Raw genomic sequence first — 18,704 nt, 5'->3', positions numbered from 1 at the left:
AAGATAATTCAATTTTAAGATCCATTTTCCGCGTTTCAATGAACACACCAATATCTAGCTTAAAAACTTTCGTCCTGATTTAGGAGATGACTTGAACTACACGTTAAAGTACAAAGTCTGCAATCCTGTTTCAAAAATGACTGACTCGCATTGAATTTCTAACGTAAACTAGCCACTGTTACGATGCACATTCTTGTCCATTGAGTTGGATAAAACTTTTGGTCGATGACTAATAAGTCTCACACGGTGTTAAATAGTGAGTCCAAGGTCTTATTCAGTAATAAGAACTTACACATGATACTGCTGTAGTATAACTCATCACTTTCATTGTGGTGAATAAACCCTGAAGAGTTTTTGTGATTTCAGTACACTTATGAAATCGAAGAATGAGCGATACTTTTAGTTTTGTTTCACTAATCAGTCCGAAGATCTTTAGAAAGTGTACTTGCAGGACAGTACTGACCACATTTTACGTAGACAACTGCTCGATAGTCAAAACACGACAAGAGTGAAGAATGATTAAGCCTACCATATATCTTATCGCGAACGAAGATTAGCGATGCATACTGCAATTGTTTCGATGCTATCTGTGTATCGGATACGTTTGTGTGAGTGGACCCCAGGATGCATGACTAGTAAGTGGCTAAATTGTACTATAGACTCGGAGAAGACCGGAATTACGTATATTTCAAATTGGGTTGTCAACTGTACGTAAATACGTAACGAATTCGAACAACGAAGTTCGAGGACTCACCTGACTAGTAGAAACGACGTCCCTGATCGTATCTTCTTCAATGATTTTTTCCGAAGGTTTAGCTCCGGCATCAACGAGTAATCTTAACAATTTCGTGTCCTGCCTTGGCCAGAGGATGCAATCAGAGCTGTCCAAGTAACAATTTTCAATCGGTGCACTACTGCCGATCATCCATAAAACTTGAAGCGTGTGAGCGTCTAATGTACAGGTTGTTGCGTTGAGATTTGTCATGGAGCGTTGAAGATGCTGTCCAAGGACGCAAATCTCGTCGGAGTTTAACTCCGGACCACGCAGAGTGTAGTAAGCTGAGAGCATTGCGTGGCCTTCGGGAGCTGAGCACAAGTACTTTTGGGTGCAGTGTTTCACGTCTAAAAGCCACTCGGCAAAGCTATGGTGAAAAAGCATCAATGCACCGGCTCTGGAAACCGAAATAACACGTCGAAGAAGGTGTAGCCGTCGATTGAAGTCTTCTATTGTGATCGAGGTGTTTGCGGTCCAAACGCACTTGTACAAAATCTCTTGAGTGACTGGCAATTTAGCAGCCAGAATCACATTTAAGAGAGGCTGAACCTTGGCGAATTGTTTTCTGCTAAACAAACGTTGACACAGCCAGAGATAAAGACCGTTGAGTGTTCCCGGGATTTCGCGAACTTCCCGTAGCACGATAAAGTTCTCGGCCACGCCGTCCAAAACTTTTTCCAAGTAAAGAAAACAGCCGTTACTCTTTATGTGCAATTGATTAAGCATCTCCGCCGTGTCCCTGGAGATATGTTGCCGCAGGGCATCCTCCTGATCGAGTCTCGCCAGAATGTATTGCTGTACGTCCCTGACGACCTGCGACTTTCTCAGATCATCAAGACTGATTTTTCTAAATCCCGTGAACATCCGCGAGATTGTCTTGCTCTGTCGTCTCGCTGTGCAAACAAGAAGTAGCCATTGAGGAAATAAATGATGATGGTTAGCGAGTAGTTCGGCTATCGTCCTGCTGACATTGTCGCCTTCCTGTCTCGAGTCTCTAGTCCCGGTTTGGGGAGGATTCAGTACTTGTCCTTCGTCGATCGAGTCGACGAGTAAAAAGAGGCAGTTTTTTGGCGGTTCGACCTCCAGCAGAGGAAAGAGCAGAGCCTTCTTCAAGGCGTCGTCGGGGTCGCGGTCCAAAACGTCTGGCTGTAGAGCCGCCTGGATTTCAGAGTCTGTACGCAGCTTGTCGGCGTACGATTCTGCGACGGCTTCTCTTGACGTGAGTGACGTTGTTCCAGTACTGGGAGTAGGCGAGGCGGGCGACGACAGGTGGATGCCGTCGGTGCTGGCTTGCAACAGCTGGGCTACCAACGATCTGACGAACTGTGCCGGCGACAGAGACGCCTCGCTTCTCGCTTGGCAAAAATGTCTGGCCAAGAGCCTTCTGTTTAGCGCTCGTTGGTGACGGGCGCCGGCACCGGACGATGGCCACGCCAATTCTGCACAGAGTGCGGTTTTTCCGCTTCCGGGACCGCCGACGATCAGAGCACCGCATGTCTTCGAGGCCGGTCGTTGCTCCAAGCAGTGTGACAACTTCATGAAGGCCCATTCTCGACAGAAGAAACGCTTCTTTTCGATCACCGGAGCCGCCATTTTTCGGGGGGAATTAGTTTCAATGGTTTTAGATGTAATATTGGCAAATATTGATACTCGCTGAAATTTCAGAAACTTTTCTTTGAAAAGTAATTATTCGCTTGTGGTGACACTGAGAAACCGATCACTTCTCCGATCCTTTAAAAATACAACTCGTAGTTTGACGATGTATTACATATCGATGTAATGTATAGTAAGTGATCTCTGGAATCAACTCGTACGTATATTTTTTTCTTTATCCCTTTTTAATCACCGTCTGAAGCAAAACCAGTTTTCAGTTATCCTTTGAAGTGACGTTGGTACGTCGACAATTTCGATCGAATTCGTTTCACGGTTCGATTCCGCCGGAAATAAATGAATTTGAGGAAATTTCGTCGGCCATGCACCAGAAGTAGGTCATCTGGGTTCGTCCCGTTTAAATCAATTCGCTGGGACACGTGTTCGAGGGCGAATCGATGCTGAACTTTAAGTTTAAGTTAGGATTCAAGTGGCGCGTCTCGTCGGTCCGTTAACATGTTGGCAGGAAACAGGAAGTTGATCCAAGCCCCAGGGGGCTCCGCACCTTCGTCGGTCTCCATCCGGACAAGTCATCGCCTCGACTTGGGACACTTCTGTGATCGACGCCCCTGCATCCTGACTGAAACAGAAGATTAAGTGGAACTTCAACGCAGGGAGTTGTAGATCTGGTTGCTTGATGGATATGGCAACTTATCGCCTCCGCAAGTACGAACACGCCCTATAAGTACTTATGCGTAAAAGGAAAAGGAGTCTACTGGATAATTTGAGGGGGAAAAATCGATATCGTTCAGAGTTAAGGATCTGGGATTTGGAGTACCTGCGATTTGAATGGGATGTGACTTTTCTCAAACGTACAATTACTTTTTTCAATTTCTGATCGCAAGACAGCAGTCGCATAGCTCTTCAGATGGAATTACGAGAACATTTCCCGAACATTCGATTTACACAGTCTACACAGCGTGCTCTTGGTACTGTATACAACTATTGATGAGTTCTGTATGATAAAATTGAGTTCCAGTCTCGGTTACTTCGGAAGTCGGTAGAGACAGACGGTGTCTTTGAAAATTGCGAGGCTAGGCATGTAGCAACGCCTTGGCAACATACACGATTTCCATCGAACAGTAAGAATATGACTTTTGTTTGACGTGACGGGTGTCGGAGGGTGACATAGGTAAATCAGTTCCCCAATCGAGCGGCGAAGATTCAGATAAACTGCGTCTGCGCTTTTACCGGAGAATAATCTCTTATTAACAAGTAGTTGGAACAAACCGATGGATCTTCCATTCTGCCACATTGTTTTGCGCCCTATTGTTACCGCCATGGATCAGATTGAGTCTAATTGAATTACGTAGGTGCGAACGATGTGTGATCTTGCGAAGAACGATCAAGGGTTGTATGAGTTAATTTTCACGAGCATAATATTAGCAGTTAAAGTAATAATTTAAACAAGCTAGGATGCAACGTCGAGCGACGGAAAATTATACTTTCGCGTTTTCGCAAACAATGGTTTGATGATTGGATAAACGGTAATTCAGATCACATGTACGGAGGGATGATGTTTTCAAAATTTGCAAAGGATTTAACTTTTCTGTATTAATATTCCATACCGCCGTGAACTTGTAAAATGAAAGTAAAAAAGACGAAGGAAAAAAAAATATCCGCAAGTTTTTGCCTCGTTGTAAAAAAGTTTGAATCTTTTTTCTTCTTACCTTCGCTTGTAATATCCACCTACCATACCTAATTTTCGCGCTATATATTTTCAAACATAGGGAAGTGTAATTTCTCGTTTATCTCGGAGAAAAAACTTTGCGAAATTACAAAAGTCATCTTTCATCTTTAACGCGCGTATAAACGTGTTGAATTCGAACATAAATTTAACGGTTGCGTTTTCGTTTCAAGGAAAAGAATGAGAGCGGTTGATAGAAGAAACTCGAGACATTAATGTCCATCTACGTATTATATACAATTTACAGTTAAAAAAAAAAATGAAAAAGCAGAAAACACGATCGTTAATATGATACGGAACAGACTTTCATATTTTCTGCTTAAACGTGGGTATTCCATATGATATAAGAAATTCACACGAACATTGTGCCGCCGCACGGGAGGCACTCAACAGATTTCCCTAATGACTTTAACGAGGGCTTGTTTCTCCTCGACAATATTCCGAGCTTCGTATATGCTTCCGCATCTCCACTGGATATATTTTCTCGTGGGAATTGCTGTTAATCCGTCTCGCCTTCCGAAGTATATTTCATATATTTACACCTTATTATACCAGCGTCACAGTTCACAAACGAGTTAATTAATCAACCGACGTGAAAACCTTTGTTCCAAGCAAATCTGCGAGAGTGTAGACGAGGATGTGGGAGGGATACAAAAATACTCTTTTTGTTCCTCTTCTCTATCTGCAAGTTCACGAATTTCTGACAGAGCTCAATTTTCCCGCAAATTGATCTGAAATGGTGTTTGTGACGGTGCTTCAGTAATCCGGAACACAAGAAATTCCGACAAGATGAAATGGCGAACCGACACGACGTGCCTGACAACCGCCATTGGTTTCAAAGTGAATTTAAAGTTTAACAAAGCATCGTACAAGCTCCGAATCCTACGCACCGCGGAGTCGGTGAAAAGCAAATTGAGGCGTCGTAGACTTTAACAGAGTTGCGCGACGTTTGGATAAGGTTTAAAATTGCGTATAATCAACTACCAAAGGTGACTCCGAAACTTGCGCTGCGAGTATAAGATACGCTTTATCGTTGAATATTCCGTTCTTACTCACAATTCCAATTCTCATTATCTGCCATAATTAATTTCGCTGGTAAATTGGTCGGCTTTTACGGTGTAAAATTGAAAACTGCCTAATTGCAGAGTAAGTTCAACTCGGCGATTTCCGTCTGTTAAACGAGAAGTAGGTACGCGGGGCTTACGCTCGTCGGTAGTTAAATCCAAGTTGGAAAATTTATACCTTTTGAGGTAAATCCGGATTAATTGGAGTCGTACAAGCGACGGGGACACCGAGCCGTACGGTCATCGCGGTTTTCCAATCCTCCCGTCGAGCGAAAGGACTAAACGAAGGACGAATTCGTTACGCAAGGTGCGCAAACTCAAGCCTCGGTTTGTCTGCTCCTACGACGAGCATACATCGGTTTCCATTTGCTCGTTTAAACGCGAAACGCTGCAGTGGCAGTGGCACCCAGTAGTCATACGCGTTACTGGTCACCATATTTGGCAGGTTGGCCAGCGGCGCAACAACTTATTCCTGTTTGAAGCAGGTCAGCACAAGCCTCGGGTCAGATTGCTCCTCGACAAGCGCCTATAATCTGCCTTCGAGTCTCGCGAACCTCGAACAAGAATGACTCTGCCAATTTTCTTCGCAAGCTTTTCACCAGGGTAGATATATACGTATTTCTACAGGATGCGTCCGTAAGCGTGTCTTTCAATTTCTACTAAATAAAGTGCCAGAAATTAGGATGGATCAGAAATGTAACCTATACTCATTGTCAGCGTCAGAATTAACCGAGTTTCTTGATTTTTGCTAGCGATCCGGCAATCGGAGACAGTTTATAAATCTGAAACTAGAAGCCAGATTTGGCAAACAAACGTGTTGAGCGTGTATAACTTAAAACGAAGTTCAGTTTTATCATCATAATTCCATAAAAGTATTGAAGGTTCAAGGTATTTCACAAAATTTTGATTTTCAGACTTCACTACCTAATGCGAATGAAGACTAGAATGTTTGGCTGCTAACTTCAGCCTCGTAGACATTTTTTTTTCACAAAATTAACGTGGCTCAAATTTTTCGTAGAGATTAAAACGTAATTTATCTAAAAATTGTTTCAATTTTCATATTATATGCTTCTCACTGCATTTTCGCAGAACGTATTTCTTCACCTATACACACGTCTTTGTACAGCCTACTCCGCTGTAGGTAATAATATTTAACATACTGTAATGACCAATGGCGGTGAGTTGAAATAAATCACGATAAGAACCGTTCGTACAGATAAATATGCTGTGAATCCGCGCCACGTCCGTCAGTGGAGACGAAATAAAAAAAAAAAAAATAGGCTGGCTGTATTTTATTAGCTTCTGGGTCGTTTATCTGATCGTTTCGTTAACCGGGGGTGTGCCCTTTGCTTTCGTGAGTGTTCGACTTGGAAATAAATCGGTGGCAAGAGGAGGCAGAGGATGGTTAATCCCAGTCGTCGTTTGGTGAATTGACGTCGTTGGTTAGCCCCCCTCCCCCCTACTTCAAGGGGGAACGAGATTCCCGGATAACTTTGGTAGTGAAAACAAAAGAGTAAATAATTGTCAATTAGCGAGTTTCCGGAGCCTGGAGGAAGAAAGTCCACGGCTACTGGGTACGGTGTGATTAATTTTTGAGCGGGATGCAGCATAAACCGAATTTCACTCGGAAAAACTTTGTCACCGATTCGGCATATTCGTATAGTTTTCATCGCCGAAAAGCTTCTGGTTCGTTACTTTTGTTTGTTTTTTTTTTTTTTTTTCATCGATCGCAATTACCTTTAGGTGTGCAGAGAAAACCCTTTTGTGTGTACAGTGGAGCACGGAATTTGCTCGGAGATGAAATGGCGGAGTCGGAGTTAATTCGTAGCGAAGCTTAATTGTAACCCCTTTAGTCGTCACGCTTCCGCTCTAATCACGACCTGGACAAGGGATGAGATGAGTAGAAAGAAAGACGGTGGGGTGGTAAAAAAAAAAAAAAAAAAAACGGATGCGAGGAAACACGTGTAGGTATCCGGTGCCGACCGTACAGAAGATTGAGTTACTTTTCTACCGAGGTGCGTGCTCTGTATATACGTATGTATGTATGTATGTATGTATGTATGTATGTATGTACGTAGGTATATATCACCTCATATAGCCGCAGCCACGTCCGACGTGAAAGCAGAATGGATCGCGAAAACTGGGCAACAATAGGAAATAACGACAGGAAGAGAAGACCGGAGGGGGAGGCAATAACGATAACAATGACAATGACAAGCCTAACGATACCGCGGTGTGATAAGAAAGGGAAGCCCAGAAACTGAAGGGAGAAAAGGAAGTGACTGCGGAGGCACAGCGAGCCGACTCGACGTTTGTCAAACACAATCCCATTCGATTGAACTATACATACATATATCTATGCGGGGCAATCGTTGTTCGTACTTCGTTTGCGACTGATATCTAAGCCGATAAATTCATGGCGGAATATCTGACTTTCGAAAATTAGGTTTGACCGATAATATCGAAACGCTGAAAATATGTCAAGTGACAATCATCCCAGCGTGCAACCGAACGCAAAGTGTACAACGGACAAAAAAGTGTTTTCGACGCTTTACACGCGATTATCTTACACCGCGACTTATCCTTCTGGTTTTTAGCGTGTAACCGTGAACCAGAGAAAGTGTGAGAGAAAAGATGATAAAAAAAAGAAAAATAAAAAAAGAAAATAAAAAAATAAAAAACAAAAAAAAAATAGAAAAAATAAAACGATCCTGTAGAATCGCGTGATCTCTAGTCACAGGGGAAATTTTCTTGCTTCCTGCAGATTTTTTGTTCACATATATCTCACTATAATACGATTTCTTCCTTGCTTTCGTAGCTTCTAACATACCGTATTATACACACGAATATAAATGCGCAGCATCTACAGCTGGCGAATAAGCTAGCGAACGAGTATAAACCGATTGCTGAGCCACAAACAAACTGTTTTGCAGACGCCGGGCGCGTTCTCTAGAATGCGTGCAAAAACAACCTTTGATATATATATATACCTATATATTCTCAGTAATTTATAACGGCACGGATGTGAAATAAGAAGAGAAGAAAAAAGAAATCTATGGCAAATGAAGACGTAGGCTGTGCAGTGATTACGGTTCAAGTATCGTTGTTATTTTTCCACAAACGTTAATCGCAGCCACAGACTCTGCCAGTATGGCGTACCATACATACATATCGGTATAATGTTATGCACGAATATCCAAAGAATGTCTACTTTTTTGTAACCATAATAACGACTAAAGATAAAATCCATAAAACGTGTTACACGCATACAATGAATGATAAATTTTGCATAACGCGTGAATTTTTAACAATTACATTCTTTCCAAGTTTGGATAAACTTTACATACGTAGTAGTATCTGAAAGAGTTCCGACGGAAAGGGCATAAGCAAGAATAACTCCGTCGTCCAACGACTATAGACTTTGCGACATCGGCGGGAATATTATTCCGCGTAGGGGATAAAATCTCCTCCAAGCTGCAAGAAGAGAACGACCAGCGTTGCGGGTTCTTTTCGCATATGTTTTACGATCATGAGACAAAGATGGCGTCTTATAGCCGGATCAGCCAGTCTGTTTCAGTGCAATTGGCAGGCGAGGAGGAGGCTGCAGCAGAGCAGCGTGTCTCTCTGCCTCGTTGTGTAGTTTTATATCCTACACGATCATCGCCTACGACTACGCCATTTACACGCTACGCATCTTTATTTTATAAATACATTTTCTCCACTCGCGTGAACAGTTGACCGCTTGCGAATAAATTTTGTTCGCAGTTTCAATTTCAATACATTCGTCGTGTATGGGTCATAAACATTTCGCCTGTAAGGAATCACTCAAGGTATATTGAAATACTGACCATTCCAATTTAGCGCAAGGTCTTTTGATTTCTTTCTTTCCTTCTTTTTTCTATTTGTCAGGCTCCACGTAACGTACGTACTACCGATGACCAATGATTGATGCCGGATGCGTATAAGAATAGAACGAGTCAGGTAACATTATTTCAGCAAAATTATTCCGTTGTATAAATAATGAAATTCGCGATCTCTATACCTGTTTCTTCAGATAAGAATTTTATCATCTTTCATGCGTTATGTTCACCAGTGAAAATGCCGTCGAAGCATCTTTCGCATTAAAGATATTTAGAAAAAAGTACAGCCCAATTATTGTACTTGTAACACGACGATGATAATAGAATTATAATTTCACTGCAAAGTGACGATTTATTTGTTTCTGTAAAATCTATTCTTCCGGAAGATAATCGAAACGCGATGGACTGAAACTTGTCCAATCGCAGGTTAAATTTCCATTGACGGCAAAATCTGGAATAACTGTACTTGATTGCGGAAATATGGGAAAACGGAAGTGCTGCTGGGGCCTTCGCGTTAAAGAAGAGATGCCCTGTAAACCCCTTTGAACCCCCTTTCCTTAACTTCGTGCAATGGAACCAAAAGTTCCGTTTCTCCTTGGCTTAACGCAGGTTCATAATTCGTCCTTTGCCACCGCTGCCGGTGACGTCGGGTGAGAAAAATGTTATTTACCGTTAGACGAAGGTCAACCTTTATTCGACCTTTGACCGACCTCCGTACCTACTCCACTAACGATGAGCCATCGATATCATATCGCGACACTTTTTACGGTCGACGTATCGTGGTATGTAAACCAGTCGATGATACAACGGACAAACATTGCGACCCTGTGAGATATAGAGAGCGGTTTTCTTGATTGCCAATAAAGGTGTCCGTAGAAAAACGAACCTCGGATGACGAAAGATATCTCTGGTAAATTTCTTCCCACAGATAAGGAGTTAACGGTGCAGTGCGAACGATCTTGTAGCGCCTCGTATCCACGACGCGGATAAGAAGTAATATCGTAATAATACCGGTCCGTGATTAATCCCCGTAATCGTTGATAAATCTCGCAACCGCCTCTGGTCGTATGTAAGGACCAGACGCATAGGAAAGAAACGAGAGACACGATCTCACTGCATGTCTGCCTGATCCCTCGATCCGTTATAAAGGTCTTAAAGACTGTTAGATTCGTTCGCGTCGTCTCGCTCCTCGAATCGATTGTCGGTTCCTCCTGTCAGCTCGGCACCGTTACTTGATCGAATAGTGAACCTTCACACCCGCTGATCGTAAGGTTTAGGCAATGAGGAACCTTTTTTTCGCCACCGAATTTAATCCCCCGAACACGACCAAACTTACGCTTCTTACTACGTCAACTGTAGGCTAATTTATCCTCTTTGGTGTGCGTACGGATAGGGGAACCACCACCTAATTTACTCCGGGGGTCACGTGTCTTTTGATCCTTTCACGCGAACCGTTCCTACGTATTTCAATTTGTCGAGATGATGTTTTGGCCAGAGGTTGTCGCAATCCAACGGCTTGACTTGACAGTTCGATCCGGTGTTAAGATTAATCGCATAGATTACTTCGTCAAATTCATATGCGACCGAATTTTAAACGACTCTCGATTTGGCGCACCGTCGAATCTGCAAAACTCTCTAACGCTCATATACCATACATACGTTACTCAGATTCGACACTGAAGATGAAAAATGAATCACGCTGTTATAGAATTATACATCGCAGTCATCCGCACAGGAAAAATGAGTTGATCCTATGACGTTTTGTTGTTTTCATGCATTCGTTATACACGCAGCGGCGTCGCGGCGTGAAATTTTAACGAACTAGTCCTACAATAAAGCGCTAGCTGAATGAAAGTTGTTAAGGATTTGAGAAGGTGGCAGCTGGAAGTGGATGTACGTACCTACTCGCAGAATTCTAAGGAAGGTAAAGAGTTTGGCTCGCCGGTGTGAATGTCATATGGTATGATAAAGACGTTGACAAAGACACGCGGAAAACTAAAATGCATGCATTTGTATAATGATATATGTATATTATACCTATACGTATAACTACGCTGTTTCACGACGTAGTACGTAAGGAAATGTGACTTTGAAAGGCGTAGCTCCACTCCGTCCGTAAATGTAGGTATACGTAAAACGACACTTTGTCTTCTCGTTGTTGTCGGAACTTTTGCTAAAATTTATTTATCGCTGCATGTGAAAAATCACCAACAAAAATAGATCGATCGCTCACGCCTTTCCGAAAGTTAGCAGATCCTTATCAACCGTTTATCCCAGAACTAGTTATTCTACTTCTCACGATAGTCGGGGCCATTCTTGGAGACTTTTTTTTGGGTGGGGGGGGGGGAGAAGCGAATGCAATTCGGGAATATAAACGATGGTTTCGATCTATAACCGTACGCGAGACGGGTTTCCGTCGAGACACGCTGCGCCCATTTGAAAATAGAAAAGAACGAGGCGAAAACGAGAAAAAAAAAGCAGCACCGCTGCAGCAGCGATTTAAACTATACGTATCGGAGAAGCCACGGGAGCTGCGGAATGCAGGGGGCACGTCTATCCGCAATGCAGGTGAAGTACGAAGGCCAAGTATTTAGTCGTTCGACTCGAGTGATTGCAGCGGTAATGGTTTCGGGTGAGTAAGATGAGATAAAACTAGTAAAAAAAAGAAAAAAAAAATTATCGTTAATCTAGGGATAAAGAAAGAGGAGAAATTTAACGGGAAAAACCACGCGGTTTGCATTACGTGCAATTTGCGAACGGGAGGCGAATAATTATTTCTCAACCACGAATAAGTGTATAGACGATCGTGTAGCGTGAATTGAAATTGGTCAGGGTGCAGATGCGCTAATTGATAATAATTAAGAATGAAAGTCTGAAGAAGAAATTATCGGTAATCATGATCTACATTCATATGTACATTATACCCAAGTAACGTAAAGATGGACGCATATGATCAAATGACACGGTAAAATGCACGTATTGTGCGAATAAATTTCGCGTCAAACGATAAACGTGCGCTTAGACGTATTAAACGGAAACACTTGAAACGTGAGTCATTCGCTTTAGCGGCCGACTGACAATGCGTGAATGAGACGCTCGTGTTTAATTGCGATTAATGAGCTTAAGGAAAGAATTTATTAGGTGCGAACGGAGTGGCGCCTGAATAGCTTGAAAAGCTGCAAAGAACGCGACTCTCTGGAGCATCGCAAGGTACGTGTAAAGTTTACACGCGACGATTACCGCTGCACGCTTCGGCTTAAGCTGAGCAAGATTAATGAACAGCTGCAATTAATTTCAAATCAAATTGACCATTCCTACCATAAATATGCGATGAGAGAATTTTTATTACACCACGCGATACTCGCATGCAGCCTTTCGAGATTCTCTTTGTACATAACATGTAGATATACAGGTATATACGTATAAATTATCCTTTCACCATTCGTTCGTATAATTCGATCCATCCGTCGATTTAACGCTATATATTGGTATTTTTTTTTTTTTTTCTCCCCAAGATACCTCGACGTACGTTTGTAAAAAGAACGTTACGCAAGCAGGCGTTTCAAGTACGGCACACTAATAACCAGACTTAGGCTAATCCAATTACTACAAGCAAAGTCGCCCAGCAGAGCAGTCTTGCTCGTCAAGGCTTAATAATCCAGCACAACGAGTGGCATTGTACACAATATAAATTTATATAGTAAGACGCGAGAATTGACGAGTCTACAGTTATTATTTTATTCATCAATCACATTTCATTATTGTTCTTTGCCTCTAATCGTCTGTATATACATATGCATATATAAGGGGAAACGACAAATTGACGCGTGTAACGAACATGTGCGTCTCGTGCGGATGCATTGTATGCACAAAACCGGCCGCTGCAGCAGCAAACTAATTTGCTACAATCTATATCGTTGAGACAACTGATTACGAGTACCAATTAGCGATGTTGCGGGGTACAGCGAACCGCTGTCAGGAATTAATACGATCAAAAGTGGCAAGTGTGCGTGTATAACGAACGCGCGGCACATGTGCGTCTGTGCAATAAAACTCGGTGATTAATATGGCAAATAAATAATACTTGATCGATTTGAATTGACCGTCAAGTTTTTTTTTAATTTCTTTTTTTTTTTCTCCCTCGTCGTCGTATCAATTAATCGTCTCATTTGAATACTTGCATATATATATATATATATATATATATCATCTTTTTAAATTATCGACGATTTTAAAACATACGCGCGCGTGTGTGTGTGTGTGTGTGTATATGCGTGTATATACTCGTATACACACACACATATGTTGAAACCGCGATGTCGGTTTGACTAATAAATTTTTTTTTTACATAGATTTAGGAAGCTGAAACGAATGTTTGTTAATAAAATTTGTGATTACTTGGGCAAAGTATTATGCGTCAATTTTATTAACCGCAGGGAGAGGCTATTTATTCGATGTGTATAACAGTAGGTATACCTGTATATTTCAGTATAATTTTCGACCGCACGGTTGTCGTATAACGAACTGATGGTGAAAATCGTTGAATCCAAGATAATATTTATTTCAATAGTCTTCAATCGGACATTCAATCATTTACAAATGGTTATTTACTTGCAGTAGGAAAAATTCGTTTGAAATAGAATTATTTTCATTGGAACAATCAAACATTTTTCTTTGAATAAATAAATTATCCGCTAAGGACGATTGAAATAAACATTATTTCGGTTTCAACTACTTTTTTTTTTTCAGTGTACTATACGAATAAGAATTAATTTAGATTGTAATAATATACCACACTGTGTGTCTAATTAATACTTTTGTCACGGAACAGATATTAGATGTTTCAATTTCACCACAACTTTCCGCGATTCTCTATTATCGTGTGAATGTGCACTGCATACATATTATAATAATTCCATGTACAGCATTTACCTGGAGTTATACATATACCTATACTATTACACTCTCGGATATTAATTTCTTGTTTAACGGCGCAGATACTACGCCTTGTAATACGTGTCCACATTTGTTTCAATTAAATTTAATTACCCTCCGCATGAGGAATATACGTACACCTACACATGGACCGCTTATATTATCTTTGCGGTATGATTTATGGCTGAAACTTCTGAACTCGCAATATAAACGTATCATATTTTCAACATTTATCGAAATCATGTGACGAATAAATTCATAGATAGATTGTAAATTAAAATCGACAAGATTATTAATCAATCATCCATATTTTTCTCTAATACTTTGGACAAATTTTCTTTCTTACTTCGTTTGAAAATGTGTAACTAGTAGATCGGTTACACGGTGGATATTCTATTAGATGAAAGAGAGCGGGGCAAAAAACATCCCCGATCACGACAGGATTAATGGATGAAAATAAGTATTGTCTGTACACTCGATAAATCTGCATACGCGGGTACGTAAATATTGATTCGTACATGACCCAGCTGTTGCAACAGACACAAGTACAAAACGAGCGAGCGAGCGAGCGAAGCGAACGCGACCCAGAAGTCGTAGCGGTGTGAAGTCATGTACCTACTCCGAGATCATTAAAATAACGATGCAAATCGCGCAGGTAGGCTGAGAACGAGAGAGAAAAGCTCGTTATACGCGTTTTGCAATTCGCTGCACTCGTTCCATTGGTAAAGTCCTGCACGAATTACTTAAGCTACCGAGTTTGCCGCAAATGCTATCGGACTAGTTTGTTTCACGACTAATCCGCCTCGTAACGTAAAAATAATCGCGCACCATTTATACACAGATTATCCAAAGACCTGCCGAGAGGCGGTCTAAGATTTAAGAAACGGCTCGTGCGGAAATTATCTATCTCTGAATGAAATTACAGGAAAAAGCGAATTTAATCGTCGCAAGATTTCTTCGCCTTTTTGTCATCGCTATAAATGCTAGAAGAGCAATCGGGAAAACTAAGCTTCAGTCCTTGAAATTATCGATGCTTCGGTAGAACGGTTTTTCGTTAATAAATATTTACAAGTTAATTGTCATTTGTAAAACACCCTAGACATAGTTTAGGCTGGAAAGGACAAATGTGGATATACAAGGAGACAATGAAGATTGTTTTATTTTTACCTCCAAAGTTGTTATTATTATTCTGCCTATATCCTTAGGTCGCATTTATCCACCGTTCGACCCTGTTGAGTGCCCGTTTTTTCGCTCTACCCCTTTTTTTTTTTTTCTTATCCTCGTATAAAAATGTCAAACCCTCGGCGATTGCGAAAGGTCTCAAGGGATAAAATTTTCTCCCTCTTTGTCTCTTTATACTTGCATCCTCGACCCATGGCTTTTGGGTCTTTTAAAAACCCGTCCAAAGTAAACAGTCGTTGTAACGAGAACGTATCGGCAACCTTTTCATTAAAAACACGGCAGAGACCTCTACCGTGAAATTCCGGTCTTGACCTTTTGAACTTTTCCGGAGGTTTCGCGTGGCGTAGAGTGGCGCTATCCTTGTTACACTCAACTCGTTAATTGCACCGACGAAATTGCGGATTAGCCCTTCGTAAGCGGGTGTATCGATTTTCTTAACCAAGTTCCCACGGAGCCGTTTCTTCCGATTAAAACCGTAGGTACGAGGATCGGATTTACCGGGAATCGAATTATACAATGCTAAGAAATTTCGCGAGTCATTATACGTGCAAAATAAAGCACGAGACGCGAAAATCCATCATCATTCGCGATATTTCTTTTATTATACCCTTGCGTTTAACGGCCTGCAAAATTGCTACGTACGCTATGCTTATACAGGCATGCAGCGTCGCTATATTTTCGCAAAATTCAATATTCGACTGTGTGCAAGCGAGATAAAAAAAAATCGTGTTTAATTCCTCAATGCACGAGTGGACCATCGCTAAACCCGCAGTTTGTACTTCGGTTGGTTACATATGTAAGTCTGACTTACATAGGTAGATTCGCGAAGTTGCAGAAACGCATTAAATCATTCGAAGGATATCGTCGGAGTTTCTTTTCCGCGGAAACTTGACCACCGTGAGTGTATTAAAAGTGTATAAATCTCGAGAGAGGTTCGTTAAACGAATATTACGTTGGCGTAACGTTTCAAAGAGCGAAGAAAGAGAATTCTCTTTGAAACTCGTTGGACGATCTGTGTATGCATATACGGTGTAGTCGCGACGACGTAAGAAGTTGGAAAAGTAAGAATTTCATCCGACCTACGAATCTGTGATAGTAAATCTGCCTTTGTACTCGTTCGGATCGCAAGCGCGAAAACTTGACGGAAAACTTAAATTTCCACTTCCAATTTCCGATGGTTAAATTTCTCTCTTATATCTTCAGGATAGAATGAGTGAGAGAAATCTCATCAGCTATTTGAGAATGTGAGAAACGGTAGAATGACGATGGATAAATATTGATGCATTGATCCGTATAATTCCATTTGCTGTGTTAAAGGATATTATCGATCAAGTTTATAATCCATCGAAACTCGAAGTAAAAAATAACAATTTTCCATTCACCGCGAGAGAATAAAGAAGAGGATTGAAAATTTATCCCGAGGTTAAGGATTTCGGTCGCCCGGTAAGGTGGATCTCGCGAGGTTATTTAATTCCGTCTCTGCAAGTTGTTCAAGACTAGGAAAACGGAATCAGAGCGCGGTGAGGTGAGATGGACCAATTAGACGGTTTGTTGGGCAGACTAATTGATTCCGCGGGCGTTAATCTTTGTAGTGGTTGGAGTGGTGGGTGGTAGGTAGGTAGGAAGGAAGGTGGATGGGTGGGCGACTCGTTTCCACAGAGGTCCATACACTCGGTCGGTTGGGCAAATGGCTTCGTTCAAAGATCAGAGAACTTAATCAACCCCTTCGAGTTCACGTTATAGCCGTGTGCAGAGCGCAGGCAGGATATGTCTGCAGAAATAGCGAGAGACTAGAATAATATTCCCTCCTTCACGGTTATCCTTCCACTATCACATACACACAATATAATAATACACGGAAAACGTGAGGGGATTAAACAAGCAGGAATTTCCGTTTACGCGAACAGCTGTGCGATACGGAGGACGCGATTCTACAATTAATTATACTCGCGCGTCCTCCTCCTCTTCCTCCCGGTTGTTTATTTACCAAATAACCCTCGCTGAAGAATTAATCAGACGAATTTCAGGACTGCTTGAGTTGCTCGTTGAATTATTGCGCTGACAATGAAACGAATCCGCTGTCTCCGGCCTGCGCGAAAGCTTTTACACGAGGCAAAATCATGCGCTTGCATAGCGATAAATAATTGCAAATCGTACGACGATTGGTAATCGAGGAGTGAAAAGTGCAGCAGCTAAAATTTGCGGATCCCGTTTGCTGCTCATATTTTGAGTATAGGAAGACTTGTTTGCACGTGTGTACAAAACGAGCTGACAAAACACACCGGTCGCAAACGAACGTCAAGCGTGCATCACCGCAAAGTAGACTTCAAACAGTCTCGCGGCAAATGTAATATTTTTCTTAACACGTGAAAATACGTTGGCTAAACACGGAATTTTTCTGATTCGAAAGGAGGAAAGAAACATACGAAAGCACGTTCCCGCAGTTACGTACGTGTATAATAATAAGAGCTGAATTCAATATTTCCTCGGGATTTGCGTGAAAGTTTTTCCCATCAAAAATCAAGTTTACAAAATAATTACAGGTACTTGAAGATTTTTACTAAAAAAATTGATCACGTTGAGGCGTTACACGTATCGCCTGGAGGAGTGCTGCGGCAAACGAACGGAATATAATTTGCCTGTGAAAACGCGAGTTTACAGAAAGAGCCGTCGCGTATACAGCGAAAGTTGAATGCCGGAGGAGTGGGCGGCGGTGTGTAAAATTAGAAAATTTATCGCAAAACTATGTTAATACCATGCTCATCCTGTTGAACTTACGCGCGAAGCATCTCATCGAGTCAGTAAAGAATTGTAGTATATTAGGTATATGTAGAGACGAAAGAATTTCAGGATAATTTTAAGCGAAACGCTGTTTATACGAATGGACCAATGTTTACGTAATATTTTTTTTTACACTCATATGTCTTAAGTCATTACATATACATACAATGGAAAAGTTTAACCTCTTTTTATCGGTTCGCTTAAAAAGTTTCGGCATATTTCAGGCAATGGGAAATGACAGAATAAATTGGCGTCTTTCGGATATTGAACGATACTCGGAGTTTGGTTAACGTAAGAAAATCACGATGTTAATTTTGTAACGTTGACGCGTAGCAAAACATTAGACAAAAAAAAAAACCGTCATTACTTTGGAATTTTAAAATGGTTTGGAACGAGTTTGCTTTTTAAAGTATAACGAGCACGTTACGCTTCATTGCGGTTTGTCATCGGTTTCGGAGGTTTCGGAAAATCCTTGAGTTGCGAAAAAAATTATTTTTCCTAGCCAATCGTCGTTACGTTAACGTTGCTAGCTTCAACCTCATAGAAAATCCGAGTGGTAGGCAACGTGGCGTAAGACGGCAGGGTCCGAGTTTCCGATTCTGGTTGCTGGTTTAACCTGCCCGCAGTGCAGTGTGCGCGTATGGGGGATACTGAAAATAAAGTATTCTATATTTACACACGAAACGCTTTGAGCTTTGGAGAGAAAAAAGAGAGAAAGAGAGGGAGAGAGGAAGAGACGAAGAGAGATCATTGGAAAAAGAATCTAAGAG

The 18,704-nt window shown here is 41.5% G+C and overlaps 1 protein-coding gene across 8 annotated transcripts in view; it reads right to left on the bottom strand.

Moving 5' to 3' along the window:
- LOC107223392 (ankyrin repeat domain-containing protein 50) overlaps window positions 1–18,704 on the bottom strand; it is an 82,136-nt gene that overhangs the window by 8,303 nt on the left and 55,129 nt on the right. For all 8 annotated transcript variants that reach the window (XM_046739225.1, XM_046739228.1, XM_046739227.1 and 5 more), the window contains one exon: window positions 755–3,005. In XM_046739225.1, coding sequence (XP_046595181.1) covers window positions 755–2,368 — 1,614 coding nt within the window. In that variant the 5' untranslated portion in view covers window positions 2,369–3,005. The remainder of the gene's footprint in view (window positions 1–754; window positions 3,006–18,704) is intronic.

The sequence above is a fragment of the Neodiprion lecontei genome, chromosome 4, assembly GCF_021901455.1.
Source record: "Neodiprion lecontei isolate iyNeoLeco1 chromosome 4, iyNeoLeco1.1, whole genome shotgun sequence".
Taxonomy (NCBI): domain Eukaryota; kingdom Metazoa; phylum Arthropoda; class Insecta; order Hymenoptera; family Diprionidae; genus Neodiprion; species Neodiprion lecontei.
The sequence above is the reverse complement of the archived record's forward strand: the minus strand, read 5'-3'. Positions and strand labels throughout refer to the sequence as shown.